This window comes from Lissotriton vulgaris, chromosome 7 (assembly GCF_964263255.1).
Source record: "Lissotriton vulgaris chromosome 7, aLisVul1.2, whole genome shotgun sequence".
Taxonomy (NCBI): domain Eukaryota; kingdom Metazoa; phylum Chordata; class Amphibia; order Caudata; family Salamandridae; genus Lissotriton; species Lissotriton vulgaris.
In genome coordinates, this window is record NC_141695.1 from 1538678853 (window position 1) to 1538697403 (window position 18551).

Sequence of the window (18551 nt, forward strand, 5' to 3'; positions counted from 1 at the left end):
TTCAGCCACGCCACGGGACTCCACTGGACGGACCACAGCTGCGTCCACTTCACCTTCAGAAAAACGACGATCCACCACCACCAGCAACAGGTTGCTCGAAGAAGCTGGAACAAGATCACAGCCGACCAGCTCGCCGCTTCCCTGAGCCAGCACCCTCCCGCCAGCTCAGCGAACCCCAGCCAGGCCGCCGACAACCTCACGAAGTGGATCAGCAACTGCGCGGACGAACTCGCCCCACTAAGCACCCCGCCCAGCAGACCCGGCAGCAAGAAGGCCCCATGGTTCACCGACGAACTCAAGAGCTCCAAGAAGAACTGCCGAGCCCTCGAGAAAGCCTGGAGAAGGGAACCAACACCGGACAACATGACCACCCTCAAGCTTGCCACCCGGAAACACCACCAACTGATCCGCGCCACCAAGAAAACTGCTTTCAAGGACCGACTGGACAACAACGCACACAACAGCAAGGAACTCTTCAACATCGTGAAAGAGCTCTCCAACCCCAACGCCGGAAACAACGACATCACCCCATCGCAAGACCTCTGCAATTCCCTCGCCTCCTACTTCCACAACAAGATCGCGGACATACACAACAGCTTCAGCACTCAACCGACGCACGCCACGACCGAACCACCGCCCCCCACCACCACCATCCGCGCCTGGACTCCGATCAGCACCGAAGACACCGTCCGCATGATGAACTCCATCCACTCCGGATCTCTGACCGACCCCTGCCCTTACCACGTCTTCAACAAGGCCGATGCTGTCATCGCACCCCACCTGCGGGACATCATCAACACCTCCTTCGACACCGCCACCTTCCCGGAGAGCTGGAAGCACGCCGAACTCAGCGCCCTACTAAAGAAACCTACAGCGGACCCCACCGAACTCAAGAATTACCGCCCCATCTCGCTCCTCCCGTTCCCAGCCAAAGTCATCAAGAAGACCGTCAACAAACAGCTGGCCGCCTTCCTCGAGACGAATGGATCCCTCGACCCCTCACAGTCTGGCTTCCGAGCCAACCACAGCACCGAGACCGCCCTCATCGCTGCCACCGATGACATCCGAGCCCTGATGGACAACGGAGAAACAGCGGCCCTCATCCTCCTAGACCATTCCGCGGCATTCGACACTGTCTGCCACCGCACCCTAGTGCAGCGCCTCAGCAACGTCGGAATCCAGGAGAATGCTCTGGAATGGATCATCTCCTTCCTCGACGGAAGAACACAGAGAGTCTGTCTACCACCGTACAAGTCAGAGGCCACCGAAGTCATCTGCGGCGTCCCTCAAGGATCCTCGCTGAGCCCCACCCTCTTCAACGTCTACATGAGCCCCCTCGCGGCCATCGCATGCCAACACAACCTCAACATCATCTCCTACGCTGACGACACCCAGCTGATCCTCTCCCTGACCAACGACCCCGCCGCCGCCTAGCCAACCTTCACGAAGGGATGAAAGACGTAGCCGAGTGGATGACGACCAGCCGCCTGAAACTGAACTCAGACAAGACGGAAGTCCTCATCCTGGGTTCCTCGCCCTCCGCCTGGGACGACTCCTGGTGGCCCCCCGCCCTGGGCACCGCACCCAAACCGACAGACCACCCACGCAACCTGGGCTTCATCTTGGACTCCTCCCTCACCATGACCAGACAAGTCAACGCCGTCTCCTCGTCATGCTTCAACATCCTGCGCATGCTACGGAAGATCTTTCGGTGGATCCCCACCGAGACCAGGAAGACGGTCACCCAGGCCCTCGTCACCAGCCGACTGGACTACGGCAACGCCCTCTACGCCGGAACCACCGCCAAGCTCCAGAAGAGACTCCAGCGGATCCAGAACGCCTCAGCCAGACTCATTCTCGACATCCCACGACACAGCCACATCTCCGGACATCTGAGAGACCTGCATTGGCTCCCCGTCAACAAACGAATCACCTTCCGTCTCCTCACCCACGCACACAAAGCCCTACACGATCAAGGCCCGAGCTACCTCAACAACCGCATCAACTTCTACGCTCCCAAACGCCATCTCCGATCAGCCAGTCACGCCCTCGCCGCCGTCCCCCGCATCCGAAGAACGACAACAGGAGGAAGGTCCTTCTCCTACCTGGCCGCCAAGACCTGGAACTCCCTCCCGACCGACCTGCGCCTGACCCAAGACCACCTCTCCTTCAGGAAGAAGCTCAAGACCTGGCTCTTCGAGCAGTAGCAGCACACCCCCCCCCCCCAAGCGCCTTGAGACCCTCCGGGTAAGTAGTGCGCTCTATAAATGTCTATGATTGATTGATTGATTGATATCGCTTTTGAGATAAGCGTTGCGAATAAAATTCCACGTTACCCGGCGATAATGATCCTAGCGCTAAGTGAGCTTAGCGATTATTATCACCAGTCCTTGATGATATGCCCCCACATCTTGTTCATGATTTATTTGAATATTTCTTAAATGGCAAGTAGTTATTTTACATGAACTTATAAAGCGCTCTGTTTCCCAAGCATGTTGGCGCTAGACTACAGAGTTCATTCACAAAGGCAATGAACGAACATTAAGTACAGGAAAATGACCAATATCTGGTAAAACAATCTGAGCTTAGTTCCTTGCAGATCACATTGTAACCCCACACCAAAAAACATCAATTTATATTCTTATCTGTTTTAATATCAGACAAATTTGGGCAATGGAAATGTGATTGTATGAAGCATGTGATCTATCTTAGCAAATTAATGTTGTGCTGCATGCAGATTTGTACAAGGATTTTAAAAGACTATAAAAATACTACAGATGTTTGGCTTGTTCCACATTCAATCTGCCCCTAGACCAGATAAGCCAGTAAAGCTAAAGCCAGGCCCTAAGGAGGATACAAAAATATGTCTAATTTTTGGGATATGATATGAGAGATCAGGTTTAGCTGTTACTGGTTTTCAGAATGTTGTGCCTTAGGAAGAACGCCTTAGTCAGCCCTCTCATTTGGTTCTCCCAGCAATAGCTTCCCTGGTGCTTGGCAATATCTAGGACATTAATGGCCAGGCTATGTCTGGACTAGGCAGAGCTATGCAAGATTTTTTGGATATCAACATACATTACACGTGCATACAATGAATCTGAATGAAACTCATTGACATAGATTGAGTTTAACATGAACAACAATATGGCACAAATTCACCTCTCCTGGCCACTGCTTATCAGAAACAACCACTGAGAGTGCACAGTTTTCTAATGGATTTTGCCTCCATTAACCAGACTATTGCTCCAGCAGGACTTACCATAGTTGATTCCTTTTTTGGAGAATTGAACCTTCAGAGCTGGGTTATTTTCCATGGACCATGCAGCTTGACATAACAGTAGCGCAAAGTATATTTCGGGCAGCATCCTTAACGCTACTCTTTAATTTTCCTGCAAAAATGGGGAAAAGGGATAAACAGATAATGTAAACCAGACTTGTGATCATTGAGTCAGTGCACATGAAAAGCCATATCCTCCCTTTTTATCACAAAACGTGGCAGGTCAGTGACCTGAATGCAAGTGGTAGTTGCTACTTCAACAAGCAATGTTCTTAGGCCAGGGGACCAGACCAGTGACTTTCATACAGGTGAGCATCCAACAAATAACCACATGACAAAAAGTTTAGTTTAAAGAGTTTAGAGTTTAGAGAGTACAACATGCTCATGGTAGGAGGGCAGCCATCAGAGGAAAGTCGAGTGACCTGGGAATATACGTTCCATTACGTCAGGGCTTATATTTTATTTGTTGAAGGTTGTATTTGCATATATTGCACCACACACTATGAAATTAAAATGTATCACATGCAAGGGTGTTTTGTGCTTCTGCTTTAATGGTTTACTATAAAACTCCCTAATCTTGTTCTTCCATTTTTACGGTCTTTTCATGCCATGAATATTTTGCAATTGGTTTAGGTAAACAATTTAGGGGCATATTACTAACGTTTAGCGATATTTACCGCTAACGATGCTTAGCAACGAATTTTTTAACGCTAAGCATCGCCGGAAATTATCGCAGAGATAACTTGCTATTAGCAAGGTTTATCTCAGTAGTGATAAAAATCCTCGTGCTAACTGCCAACTGAGAGATTATCGCTGGAAAACCAACGATAATCTCTCGAAGTTTGGCGTTAGCTTGATGATAGGGGCTCACAAACGTAGCCATGATATTCACCTTCCATAGGATATCATGGCTAAGTCAAGAAAATACCAGGTGTAAAAAAGGCAGTGCTAACCGCGGTTAGCACTGCTTTTTTTATCACTAACAGGGTTAGCGAAATCCTTGATGATAGGAGAAATGTCGCTTAACATTTCTCCTATTATTTTTCTCTGGAACGCCCCCTTTGCATTTCATTAGAGATGCAAGGGGAAGCGTAGAGAAAAAGGGTGCTAACATGCAAATTTGCGTGTTAGCACCCTGTTGCTGATAAGTAGATAATTTTATCTCTGCTTTCTTGGCTTTTAAGGCCAAAAAAGCTGAGATAAATCCCTTGATAATATGCCCCTTAGATAGTACTATTATCAAATCAGTACGAAATCTAAAGATCATAAACTAAGAGAATAGTACTATTTATTAAAATGCGTCCAAATTTGCCTAGCACTCAAAATTCATAAAGATTCACACACTGTACACACTGTCAGTGGTCTAATCAAATGATTTCCATTTACACTGCCTTCCTAATGGTGTTATAGATTGGATAAAACCTTAAAGGAGACCTCACAAACTGTTATCAACTGCCAGTAACTGGTTTTATAGTATAAATTCTGCAGAAGGCAAGACAGTCAGTGCTGCAGTTTCTATTCAGGCCACATCATTTTCAGTTGCAAGTCCTTTGATGTGGTGTTTCATGCATCAGTAAGTAACTCAAATTGTCAGCACAATCAACCATCTGACATGCAAAAAGTCCTGTAGTCATGAAAACTTTATCTCACAACAGTTATCATTAGGAGAACCCACGTATATACACTGTGAGAAACTGGGTTGTTGGTTGAATGGGGGTGACCCCTGTTCAAGGCATGGTCCCTGTCAGGGTGAACCACAATGTCACTAAATTAACTTGTGCTTAGACCTTGGTAGCTTGGCACAAAAAGCAGTCAGGCTTTAAAGCATGTATGCAGCACAGAAACAGCAATAACATGAGAAACACAACATAAGAAAATCCCACACCACTTTAGAAAATTAGAGCGAATTTTAACAAATAATTTGACACCAAAACAAAAAAAATCCAATCATTTGAACCAGAGTTATACATTTTAATGTCAAAAATAGCACCTAAATGATCAAAGCACCAACTATGGACATTAAGTGGCACGAGACCGGGTCAAAGTCAAAAAATATGGCCGACCATGATGGAGTGTGAGCCGGATATGAGATGTGGATTGGGTCCAGTTGGTGCTAACCTTGGACCTACCTTTGACATACAAACTTTTGAAGAAAATGTTCAGAAAAGGTAAAGTTCAATTGGCAAAGCTGCCGGTGGGTGCGTCGTCATCAGGGAGCCGCTGGACAAAGTCCCTCTGAAATTTCTAAGTTCTGATGTATTCTCCTTTTTTGGAAGTCAAAAAAACTCCAGCAGGATGAGGGAAGCGATTGTAGCTGACGAGAGTTCCAAGAGTCTAGATACCCCTTTACCCCTTAGGAGAAAAAGTAGGGGTAGCAGCCGCGAAGTCAGGTCCGACTGGCGATGCATCTTAGGCAGATAGATGAGCAGATTGTCCCAGTCTTCTTTCTGTTTTCAGAGCAAGTTTTAGTCAAACATTGTTTAAGTCCCCTGTTGTGGATTTTGGTTTTGTGAGCACTTTTCACGCCACGAACCTGGGTCGAGGACTGGAGGGGTACCCAATTGGTCATTTAGGACTCACTCAGGCTGGATTCAGGTGTGGGTTCAAGATAGTTGAAGCCTTTTCTGTCCCTGAGGCTCTGCCCTGGAGGCTAGCCAACTAGCCTTGAAGTAACTCTGGTAATCCTGGACTCAATTGAGAAAGCAAGGCTTAAGCAGTATAGCATGCCTCTGGGGGTTCAAGGCAGGCTGCAGCTTGCACAACAGTACTTCTAGGTGCAGCAAAACAGTCTTGTGAAGTACACAGCAGGTCGCAGCAGTGGACATTTCTCTGAGATACCTTCCGCAGGTCCAGAAAACATACTGAACAGTACGTCTGAAGGTCCCTTTTTTAAACCTCGTGTCTTCTTTAAAGTAGTAAAGGTTTCCAGAGAATTCCCTTCGAAGTGCTTGAAGTTTCCTGACTCCCCTGTACCAATGCAGTGGTGACAAGGACTTTGTGTGAAGGCAGGGTAAAGTCTATTCAGTTGCAAGTGGGACAGTGCCCTGCTCTGCTCCCACATCCTGCCACTTGATATCCCATTCAGGCACACCTAATACCTCTATTTTGTGGATGTCTAGGAGGAATACACAAGGTCCAACTTCCAGCTACACCGAATCATGTTACCTAGGATAGGATGCAGGCAGCAAATAGTAAGGGCATGAAAATGCCAACTTTTTTAAAAGTGCCATTTTCAAAATTGAAATTTAAAGTTCTACTTTACAATTTAAGAGATTTTTTAATTACTATTTCTTAGATTCCAAACATGAAATGACTCATGTTCTCATTCAAAATTAAGTACTTTGTAAATATAATAAGGCAACCCAATGTTATCCTATGGGACAGGTAGGCTTCAAAGTAGTGAGTTTGTCATTACAAGGACATGTCAAACTTAAAAGTACATGGCCAACCTTTTAATTAGAATGCACCCTACTCTGTGGGCTACCTAGAGCCTACCTTAGAGGGGACATATGTGCAATAAAAGTGAAGCGTAACTCTTGGCAAAGGGCGTTATAGTGCCAAGTCCAACAAGCAGGTTGACACTGAATTGAGGCTGCAATGGTGGACCTGGTATACATTTAAGGGGCTACTTTAGTGGGCAGTACAATTAGTGATGTAGATCCACTTGTAGCATTTACTTTACAGGCCCAGGGTACATGAAGTGCACGTTACTAGGGACTTATACGTACATTAAATATGCCAGTTATGGATAAGCCAATGTTACTATGTTTTCAAAAGAGAGCACATGCATTTCAGCACTGGCAAGTGGTGGCAAGGTGCCCAGAGTCCTAAGGCCAACAGAAACTAATGCAGAGAAAAAGGAGAGGAGGAAGGCCAAATGTCTGGGGGTAGCCCTGCATAAAGGGCAATTTCCAACACATGTATATATGTATTTTAGGAAGTTCGAAATGTTTGTGATGATGTTAATGACAATCCAGACAGAAATGGAGTTAAGTATCATCAGTGCACTTTTGTAACTGATTCATTCCCTGTGTGACTCAGTATGGAACGTGTTATTTTCATGAATACAGAGCAAATTCTCAGTTTCTTCCTGCAGATTGATTTGAATGATTGGGCCTAAAGGGCCTTTCTAGGGCTCCTACCTCAGTTTTCCTGTCACTCTAAAAGCATTTAATAAGCACCAGTACCTTTTGCAACAGAGAGATCAAGTAGAATTAAAAGTTCAGGTTGGATATTAAGGCAAGAGAGCAGAACGTCTTTAATATCAGCTTTTGCTGTCTGTGTACCACTCCCTAATCTAGAAGCTGATTTGGCTGAGATGTAGAACATTGGTTCTTCTAAAAAGCTGATCTGTTACCATATCCTACGCAATTTTGATAATAGATCATGGGTTTGAAACTGGTGTAAAGTTTGAAGTTGCAGCAGGTCGGCCACAGTTTTTTAATTTGTATTATTTGATATTTCACAACCAAGCATCTAAACTTTGTTATTTTTATTGTGATGGACGGACACGGTGAGCTGAGATGTGTGAGACTTTCAGCTTCCAGCTTCCTGTCCACTTTCTAGACTTGGGCCCTCATTACAAGTGAAAAACAATGGGTTTAACCCAGATCTGTGACCTGGGATGTATGTTTGAGTTGTTAAGAATTTCGTCCATCATCTGTTCATTTTTCATTGGTCTAAAGAGAAGAGTATGTCCAGATATGGGGCCCATGCTCTTTATACCACCACATTTAAGCTAGCCTGGCAAGGCAAGGTACAAGGTAAGATACACCTAAACCAGTCCAAGGGCGCTTTTTTCTGGTCCAGAGAGAACCTGGATTGGTAGTTTGGGCTGGACTGTTTCCCATTAGAAGCAGGGCCAATATTGATCTGCATATGGCTGTGTCCAAACTGGAATGGCATAGCGAGCAAAAAACCAATTGATTTAACCCAGATCTGTGACTGAGGGTGAATGTTTGATTTGTTCAGCATTCAGTCCAACATCTGTGCTTTTTTGCAGACCCACTTATAGCATTTGATGTATAGGCCCTGCGTATGTGATATAACACTGTACAATGGACTTATAAGTAAATTAAATAAGCCAATAAGGTGTAAGGCAAATTCGCCATGTTTTTCATAGTGAGCACAAGTACTTTATTACTGGTAAGTAGTGGTAAAGTGCACAAGTCCTAAGGTCAACAAATATGAATTCAGCAAAAATAGGAGGGTTGGGGCAAAACGTTTGGGGGTGACCCTGCAGAGAGGGCCAAGTCCAATATATACCTTTTATACTTTATTCAGGTATGATGGACAACTTCTGGAGGTGTTAAACTAAGTATATTCCCTAGAACAATACAATTTACAGTAATAGCTTTATCTGAGCATTTATATTGGGAGGTGGATGATCTTTAGCAGAGTATTGAAACAATATTGCACTGTCTCAAATCTCATACTGATGAATCTGAGTGATAAGCCAGAGATAGTTACGAAAATCAAACTATTTTCACAGGATCTGGAGATTAACCTATGGGTCCAAGCCACTCATGCAGGATCCATCCAGAATCCATGCATCTGTTTAAGCAATTACTCCCATGTACTGCCTATCCTTTTGCAGGAAGTCCATCACAATCTTAGGGCTATGAGTTTTAGTATTTCACACAAAGGCATCAAATGATTACAAAGCTGGTTAGCACACATTTTCTGTTTAGCTTTAACAACAGCTCTCTTTCTTAGGCCACGCAGGTGACCAAAGTTGTTTCCTCCACATCAATCCGTTCAAATACATCCTTCCCTTCGTTGTCACTCTCCTGTAGAAGCCAGTATTCTGTGCCATCATCCTATCCCAGACTATGGTAATGCAATCCTTGTAGCCGTACCAGAAAAATCTCTACACAGCCACCAGTTTCCTCAAAATGCAGTTGCAACCTTGATTTATGGTCTCTTCCTCTGTGACCTCCTCACACATAAACTGGGCATTTTGCCATTTGTTCTATCTTTACCAAAGAATACTATTCAAACCACAGTGATCACAGAGCTTTCTATGGTAAAACTCCAGAGTTCATGGAAGCAAAGTTTAAATCCTCTCAACCAGGGATCCCTCCTAGCTTGCCTTAATCCATGTATTTGGGACTTGCACTGCCACTTATGGTAATCTTGACTTTTCAATGCCAGCAGAAAAACATGGATTAGGCTCCATCTGGTTTTCCATCAAGGATCCAATTTGATGAACTTTAGGTAGCAGCTGAAAACCTGGCTTATTAAACAATAATTTGGGTACCTTTGCTTGATTCAGGGCTATGCACATTGATTGATGTAGGCTTGACTTGCTTTGTTGCTTCAATTAGTTTACAATTTTTAATATTTAATATCATTCGTAGTTCCAAGTCAAAAAGGCCGCAATTGAACTAAGTTTTACAAAATCAAGACATGCCTAGTTGCTGATATAACTGATTTTAGGAAGCAGCCTTCAATTACTACTTCCCTCAAAATCAAAATGGAGCCGTCTCAGCACCTGGAAAGAACTTTCCCATGCCTTCTCTCTTTCCCTTACTTGCATTCTCTTCTTCTCTTCTTTATCCCTCTAATTCTCCTTTTCTTTACCTCTTTTGGTTGCCTCACCTGATCTTTGTCAAAGAAAAAGTAAGGGTTGAGTCAGTGGAAGAGAATTCTATTAGGCTGAAGGGCCAGAAGTCTTCCAGGTCCTTGTGAAAAGTAGTGACCTATCACTTCGGCTGATCACCACTTGCAGGTTATTTCTGGGTTGGTACAGGGGTAATTTTCCAAGCACTTATTTTCAAGCATCCTCACTTACATTTGAAGAGCCTTTTTTTGTCTGGTCTGGAGACCTGTCATATTGGTTGAAAGTAGAGTAGTGACTGCCACAGTTAAGCTATACCTAGTCTCTATTGTGGATTTTCCAGGAAGTCATTATGACATAGGAACTTTAAAGAATGGCATTAAAATGTACCTATATGAATAGTTCAAGATTACAGGAAATCCTATCAAGTCATCTTGATGTATTATTCCCCCTGGTAAGCTCACCTTGCTGTTGAATAGAGTACCTAGCCAAGTGCATTTGAAATGGTACACTTTTTACAAATGTTTACAATGACGTTGAACAACACAGTACCTGTGTTAAGAGGATAATTAATTTAGTAAGGAGTTCCCCAACCAAACTCATAAACATAATATGTTTAGGTCACAACACAGTTCTGAGTCAGTTTCCGTTTCACTACTGGTAACAATGGCACAAGCAAATAGTCAATTCTTGAGCAAACTTTGAGCTAAGTTCAAGTAATACAAAAAAATCATTAAAGTTAAGACCAAGCAATAAATCTCCCAAACCAGTTTCGAAATGTTAAAAAAAATTAAAAGTGAATTGATATAAAACGGTTCAAATCAGATAATGATAACAAATGTATGGATTTGTTAGACACAAAAATACAAAAAAAATAGAAAGCACTACTAAATATCATTATTTTCATGAGAAGTACCTAGGAGCGATTTTAGGCTGACTGCAATGGAGTTGGGGCATGCGAATCCAGTGACATGCACTGCTCAAAGGTTTTTACTCAAGGATTTCTTAGTCTTCTATTCGCAAAATTCTCCAATGTGGCAATTTGGGAACTAGACATTGGCAAAAGCCCATAAAACTCAGATATGTTGTCATTGTGCTCCAGCTGAAGCCTTCAGTTTGGGCACCTAAAGCTTTGAGCAGGACACAGATTGATTTTGGAGCCACTTCACCTAGGTCCCAAACTTTAACTTTATACTTCATCACTTTTTTCTTCCAATATGTTTCGTGAATCAAGTCTGGATGCTGTAACCAAAGAGGGCTGCACAATAAAGGATACCATCAATGTGAGATCCTGCTGAAGCCTTATTCACCTTGACAAATGTTCTAAGCTGGTTGTATTGAAATCCTTGTTTCCGTAGGGTGCTCTCTCCTTAGAAACCTGGCCTAGGTACCTGTTCCAGATTTATCAAGCAGTCATGCAGCACAGCAAAGCACTTTGCGTTGCATGAAAGGGAGAGAGCAGAGCAGTGCCATATATATGAAGATGTGGTGCTGTGCTGCTCTCTCCTTGCACTGTTGAACTTTAGGCATCAAAGGGCCAATGCAGACATCCTGCACCAAGTGCAAGAGTGTCTGCTTTGTCCGAAGTATAGGTATTATATCGGAAGGGATCCTTTCCAATTCAACACCTATGCTTCAAGGCTATTCCAACTTTGTATGTGTGCTGCACATCCTCTCATGTACATCTTGTAAACATAGTCACATACCATGTAAAGAGCTCTGATACCTTCGGGTCTAGCTAGCTCTATATACAACTCAAAATAATAATAATAACTAGTAACTAGTGAAATAAACTTGTAAAAGCTTTTGTACTAACTCACAAGGTCGTGTCTAACATGCACACTGCATTAGGAGTGAGAGAGAGGAATACAGATAGTAGTGCAGTGTAGTGCTGCTCATACCTGAAGGTGCTGTCTTGGTCCCAGGTCCTGGTTAGAACAACCTTAGGCTTCCTTGCTTGAACAGGACTGAGAAAGGACCCAGAGTGCTTGACAGATATACAGGTCACAAGGGAATCTGGGCAGAGCAGGGTGTAATTATGCTAATGATAATTATTGCTTTTGGACAAAGGGTGTGGATAGGTGATCGAGGAGAAGAGAATTTGGGATAGTAACCGTGCAGGGTATCTGAGGCAGAGGAGTTATGAGGTGAAGAAGGCCAGAGAGTATGATGCAGGGGGCCAAAGCAAATGCAGCAAAGCTACGTGATGAGGTGAACACTTGTTCAAAAATCTTAAATACAGGAAATGATTGTATGCATGTAAACACATGTTGAGCTGCTGTTGACTCTTAAACTGTCTACTGAATACTTGTAAATGAAGATGTGTTTAATATGCGAGAAGCTTTGCACAACTTGAAAAACCAGAAATCCCTTCAGCCTTTGATTCAGTCCAAAAGCAATACCACTTTACATGTCTGGCACTTTTTGTTTGTTGTTGTTTGTTGTGAAATGGCATCAAAAAGATGATTATGAGATGTTGTCCTCTCAAAGGGCATGGACTCCACTGCAAAATGTCCGCTAATTAGTCTGGAAATTTGCCCCCCGCCAGGCCACTGTGGTGGTCCCTTAGTGTCTCTTTAGGAATGGGGAAAAATTGAGAATTGGATTTAACAGAATTGATTCAAATGGTTATACACCATTCTTGCTCTGATTTTCACCCAGAGAGTTCATTCTTGCTCGGATTTTTACCCAGAGAGTTCGACTGATTTGAGCAGTCGGTTTCACAAGAGTGAAATGAATGGGCCGGAAGTGTTTCCGTGTTAACTGTAGTCACAATGGGCTGGTACCCTCCACTACTGGATCCATTAGAGATTATGGGCAACTCATAATGAGGTCCCCTATTGATAGAACTCTTCAGAAAGTCCTAGTCTAGATAATACACATTGATTCGTAGATTACATGTTGTGGTTTATTGGTTACTTTGACTGCCTTATTTAGGATTTGGGGGGATGTTTGTGAAAAAGATGTATATCTGAACTACTATTAAATTATGGTGATGAGATTAATGTATGCACAGTCTTTGGATTGGTTTCCAGGGGCGGTTGCTTACTATTTTGAGGCCACGATTACGAATTGCATGGTACTGGCAGGGTGCTAAATCTGCATAAAAAACACAACGCTGTGGCCCTGATTACAAGTGCAGAGCTAAAAAGTGATTTGAGTGCACACATGTGTTTGCTCAAGGAATTACGAGTTGTGAGATAATTATCAACCCTACCAACATTTATCTGGAAACATTTCTGAAATTTATTGGGAAAAATGTGACAGTCAGTCAGTCAATAAAACTTTATTCGGCCACATTATGGCCATAAAAGTAAATTTACACTAAGGGTAGACCAATAATACTATACGGATGCATAGTAATAAAGGGCAAAGCTACTATAGCATGCACAATAGTTGTTTATCAATTTGTTAGCCCTTATATGTATTTGGTTTGTTATGACATAACTAGAATACTGACAAGACCTTAATAAGATACATGTTAAACAATATCAACCCCAAATTAAAAACAATACTTCCTAAAAGATTTTAATGTTAGTCCTCATTCAGTACCCAATAATAATTATCCTTCAGCATAAGGTCCATGCTGAGGAACTCACCCCTCCATAACCTGTGAAGGATGAGGGTGGCATTCACAAATATATCACAACAGGAAAGGCCACGGCACAGAAACCGCCCTCATTAAAGCAGCAGATGAAGTAATGACCATCCTAGACCATGGGGGCACTGCAGTACTGGTGCTGCTAGATCTATCAACAGCCTTTGACACAGTCGATCACGTCACATTGATCGATCGTGTCTCAAACATAGGCATCACACAGAAGGAGTTAAGTGCCTTGCTTCTCTCCAACCGTACACAATGTGTTGCCTTCGGCTCCTACAAATCAGCACCTTTCTCCCTCCCGTGCGGTGTGCCACAATGCTCATCCCTTAGCCCAACACTCTTTAACATATATGTGTCGGACCGGGCCAGGGTATTCAAAGCCCACGGGATTGGACTCACTTCCTATGCCGATGACACACAACTGGTACTCACTATCCATAATGACGGAGGAGCAATCGCGGCCAGCTTCCAAGATGGAATGCGTGCGATCAGCACTTGAATTGCCAATAATTGCCTAAAGTTAAATTTCGATAAAACTGAAGTTTGGATCTTCAGCAAGTTACACTTGGTTCGGTCTTCCACATGGTGGCCAACCATCCTGGGACCACCACCTCTCCCAGTAACCAAAATGAGAAATCTAGGTGTCATGTTTAATGAAAAACTCACGTTCCTATCACACACCCACACAATTGTCTCATCAGCCTTTTACACCCTCAGAATGATAAAAAACTCCTCCCATTTCTACCACCCAGTGCCAGGAAAATCCTAATCAGCACACTAGTAATGTCAAAAAATGACTACTGCAATGTCCTGTTCCTTAACGCACAGAAAAAGGTCACCAACAAACTTCAGATGGTGCAGAATTCAGTGGCTAGAATGATAACAGACACCCCAAAATACCAGCCAATTGCATTGCAAGTCCGAAAACTCAATTGGTTACCTATAACAAGCCAAATCAAATTCAAAGCCCTGCGAATCGCCTTGAAGGCCATCCACAATTGAGGACCGCACTTCCTGAAGAAGGCTTTCTGTTTCTACACTCCCAATAGAGCCTTGCGCTCTTTAACGGCCAACTTCTTGAAGGTTCCCTGGACAAAAAAAGTCTCCTAGGGTGACAGAAGATTCGTTGTTACCACTGCTAAATTATGGAACACTCTTCCCATGCACATCAAATCATGTCAAAATCTGTTTGCCTTCAGGAAACTTTTAAAGACGTGTCTTTTTGACCAATAAACTTCCATCACTGGTCTTGCCCTCTAGACACTCCATAGCATCGAGACACCCAAGGGTATTTGCGTGCTCTACAAATTGCATGAATAAAAGAAAAGAAAATAAACAGTGTGCAAAATGAAAAACAAAAATAAAATAAAAATAAACGGCCTAAGCGAGAATAAGGTGCATTAAATACAGTACTCATATGAAATTAAAAGCAGTGCTTCCTACAAGATTACACCCCTTTTGTACCGCTTTTGGCCGCCATAAGTGTGGCAGGGTATGCTCAGACGTGAGTCCCTTGCTCACTTTGCCACTGGATTCAAGCAAGCCGGGCTGAAGACGGCTGGAATGCCAGAAACCGGTCCTCGGAAGCTTGTTTTCGGTCCAGGGAAGACATGGCTTGGCAGTTCGGGCTGGACTGTTCCCATGAGGCACAGGGTCAGACTGATTTGCATATATCCATGTCTGTACTGGGGTGGCAGAGTGGGCTAAAGAACGGTGATGGATTAAACCCAGATCTTTTGACTGGGTGTGAGTGTTTGATTGATTCAGATGCTCCGTCCATCACCACCCCCTTTTGTACCGCTTTTGGCCGCCATAAGTGTGGCAGGGTATGTTCAGACGTGACTCCCTTGATCACTTTGCCACTGGATTCAAGCAAGCCGGGCTGAAGACGGCTGGAATGCCAGAAACGGGTTCTCGGAAACTTGTTTCCGGTCCAGGGAAGACATGGCTTGGCAGTTCGGGCTGGACTGTTCCCATGAGGCACAGGGTCAGACTGATTTGCATATAGCCATGTCTGAACTGGGGTGGCAGAGTGGGCTAAAGAACGGTGATGGATTAAACCCAGATCTTTTGACTGGGTGTGAGTGTTTGATTGATTCAGATGCTCCGTCCATCACCACCCCCTTTTGTACCGCTTTTGGCCGCCATAAGTGTGGCAGGGTATGCTCAGACGTGAGTCCCTTGATTACTTTGCCACTGGATTCAAGCAAGCCGGGCTGAAGACGGCTGGAATGCCAGAAACCGGTCCTCGGAAGCTTGTTTCCGGTCCAGGGAAGACACGGCTTGGCAGTTCGGGCTGGACTGTTCCCATGAGGCACAGGGTCAGACTGATTTGCATATAGCCATGTCTGAACTGGGAGGCAGAGTGGGCTAAAGAACGGTGATGGATTAAACCCAGATCTTTTGACTGGGTGTGAGTGTTTGATTGATTCAGATGCTCCGTCCATCACCACCCCCTTTTGTACCGCTTTTGGACGCCATATGTGTGGCAGGGTATGCTCAGACGTGAGTCCCTTGCTCACTTTGCCACTGGATTCAAGCAAGCCGGGCTGAAGACGGCTGGAATGCCAGAAACCGGTCCTCAGAAGCTTGTTTCCGGTCCAGGGAAGACATGGCTTGGCAGTTCGGGCTGGACTGTTCCCATGAGGCACAGGGTCAGACTGATTTGCATATAGCCATGTCTGAACTGGGGTGGCAAAGTGGGCTAAAGAACGGTGATGGATTAAATCCAGATCTTTTGACTGGGTGTGAGAGTTTGATTGATTTAGATGCTCCGTCCATCACCACCCCCTTTTGTACCGCTCTAGACACTCCATAGCGCCGAGACACCCGAGGGTATTTGCGTACTCTACAAATTGCATAAATAAAATAAAATAAAATAAACAGTGTGCAAAATGAAAAACAAAAATTCAAAAAAAATAAACAGCCTAAGCGAGAATAAGGTGCATTAAATACAGTACTCATATGAAATTAAAAGCAGTGCTTCCTACAAGATTACAGTACCAGTCCCAATTCAATGGGTAATCAAACGTTTTCCGTCGGTGTACGGCCCCTGATAAGAAATGTGCAATCCCATAATATATCAAGGGTGATGACTGCATTTGCAGATATATCAAGGAAGGTCTTGCATGTGCAAAGTGGCAATTTTCTGGGGTAAAAATATGCAGAATTAGGTATGTCAAACACCAATTCTGCATGTTATGACTCATTTTAAAGTCACAACTCAAAATAGGCAATCATTCTTGCATCTTTTTAAATTCTGATCGCTGTAATATTGGATTTGAAAAGGTGTGATAATAATTGCCTAGCTGAGAACTTGTAATCACGGTCTGAGGAGTAACACCCTGTAGCCATGCATTTACAAATTTAACAGCATTTAATTGTGAAGATTGTGCAGACCCAGTATTACTGCATGTATTTCATCACCTTATATATTTTCCGCTGGGATTGTTGCTTATATTTACCAACAGCCTGAATATTTAATTTACCAGTGTGGCTTCCTATTATCAGTGTGGCCATGCATTTGAATCTGCTTTATGGATGCAGTATGGGACAATCAATAATTTGGCTGAGAGTGATCTTTCTCTGTGATGTCTTAATCATAGATTTGAGTGCTATCAAGCTAATATCAGGGTGCACATCTTGCTATGTAAGTAAAATGACTATCATTCTGCAAATGCAGGTTCGGTTTTGGTTTCATGTCACAATATCGAGGTCCAGAACATTGACCTGCACATATACCAAATCCACAATATCACGATATCACTGCAATATGCTTAAACAGGAAAAAATAGGGGCCAGATGTCCAAAATTGCTGATTTTGTAATTTCCTAAAAGCACATTTTAGCGAATCGCTATTAGGAAATTGCAAACTGCGATGTACAACAGTGTGTTGACACTGTTAGTGATTCGCAGTGGGTCCCATAGGGACATGCCTCATCAATATTCATAATGCAGGTTGTAATTTGTGATCCATTGTGAATGGCTACAATCACAGGGATGGTGGCCTGCTGCAGTCAGCAGACTACCACGTCTGTGATTACTTTTTAAATAAAGCAATATTGTTTTTTGTAAGACAGCCCTTTTTCCTTAAAGGAAAACAGGATGCATTTCAAAAATTTTAAAAAGCTACCTTTTTAATTTTTTAAGAGCAAGCAGTGGTCCATATGACCAGTGCCTGCTCTTAAAAAATGTTGATGTCCACATTCACAAAGGGGGAAGAGGTCCCTGGGTGACTCCTTCCTGTTCGCGAATGGGTTACTGCCAACTTGAAGTTCCCAGTAACAAAACATTCTAACATACCAGTGCTATTCGGTATTAGGAAGGGGCGCCCTCAACACAGCCCTTCCTAATACCTAATCGAAAAAGCAAAATGGGATTCTGTAATAACAAGTTACCAATCCCAATTTGCCTTCTGTATATAGCAAAATACATTTTACCAGTCGCAAACAGCATGTTGGGCCGATTGGGACTAGTAAAATGCTTTGTGCATCTGGCCCCAAGTTCTCTATTCTTAACTTCGTATATATTTAGCTTGATGACATGTTGCAATCAATATTGTGGACTTGATATAAGGAACGGTAATTTATTTATTTAAACATCCAGACTATGACAGACATGGTGAGCGAATCAGTTATATAACACTGAACCAAATTGTAAAGACTTTTAACACCTTTCCACCAAAGATTTGTTGATGATGTCAGTAATAATATGATACACCTATCAACACATTATGTGAGCAGCATTCGTCAATATGAGGTGAAATTTTTAGAAAATTATACTGGGGTTGTATAAAATGTGTGTATTTTAAGCATATGAGAGACATATAATTCAAATACAACTTCATGTCAGAGCTGGAGCTTAAACGCACTGCAATAAATTTGCTAATGGGTGTAACTAACATTAAAAAATAATAGTTCTCTTTAAAGATTTCGTCGAGGAAATAGCGACCTGTATGAAGTTTGTCTTTAATGTTTCGATTTGACATATTTGAAGAGTAAATTTAATACACAGGTTTGTCAAATTGCCATAGCACAATCAATAGGACTAAGAGAGAGAATTCGTTTATTAAAATTAATAGATGACCTTATTTCATCTTTACCTGAGGCATG

General features: G+C 43.2%; 1 protein-coding gene across 1 annotated transcript in view; it reads right to left on the reverse strand.

Annotated features, from left to right (window-relative positions):
• The window catches only part of LOC147705954 (BPI fold-containing family C protein-like), a 60981-nt gene extending 49112 nt beyond the window's left edge, over window positions 1-11869 (reverse strand). Inside the window, exons 1-2 of the mRNA XM_086932420.1 lie at window positions 11738-11869; window positions 3260-3389 (exon numbers count right to left, since the gene is read on the reverse strand). Coding sequence (XP_086788546.1) covers window positions 3260-3365 — 106 coding nt within the window. The 5' untranslated portion in view covers window positions 3366-3389; window positions 11738-11869. The remainder of the gene's footprint in view (window positions 1-3259; window positions 3390-11737) is intronic.
• Window positions 11870-18551: the final 6682 nt, after the last annotated feature.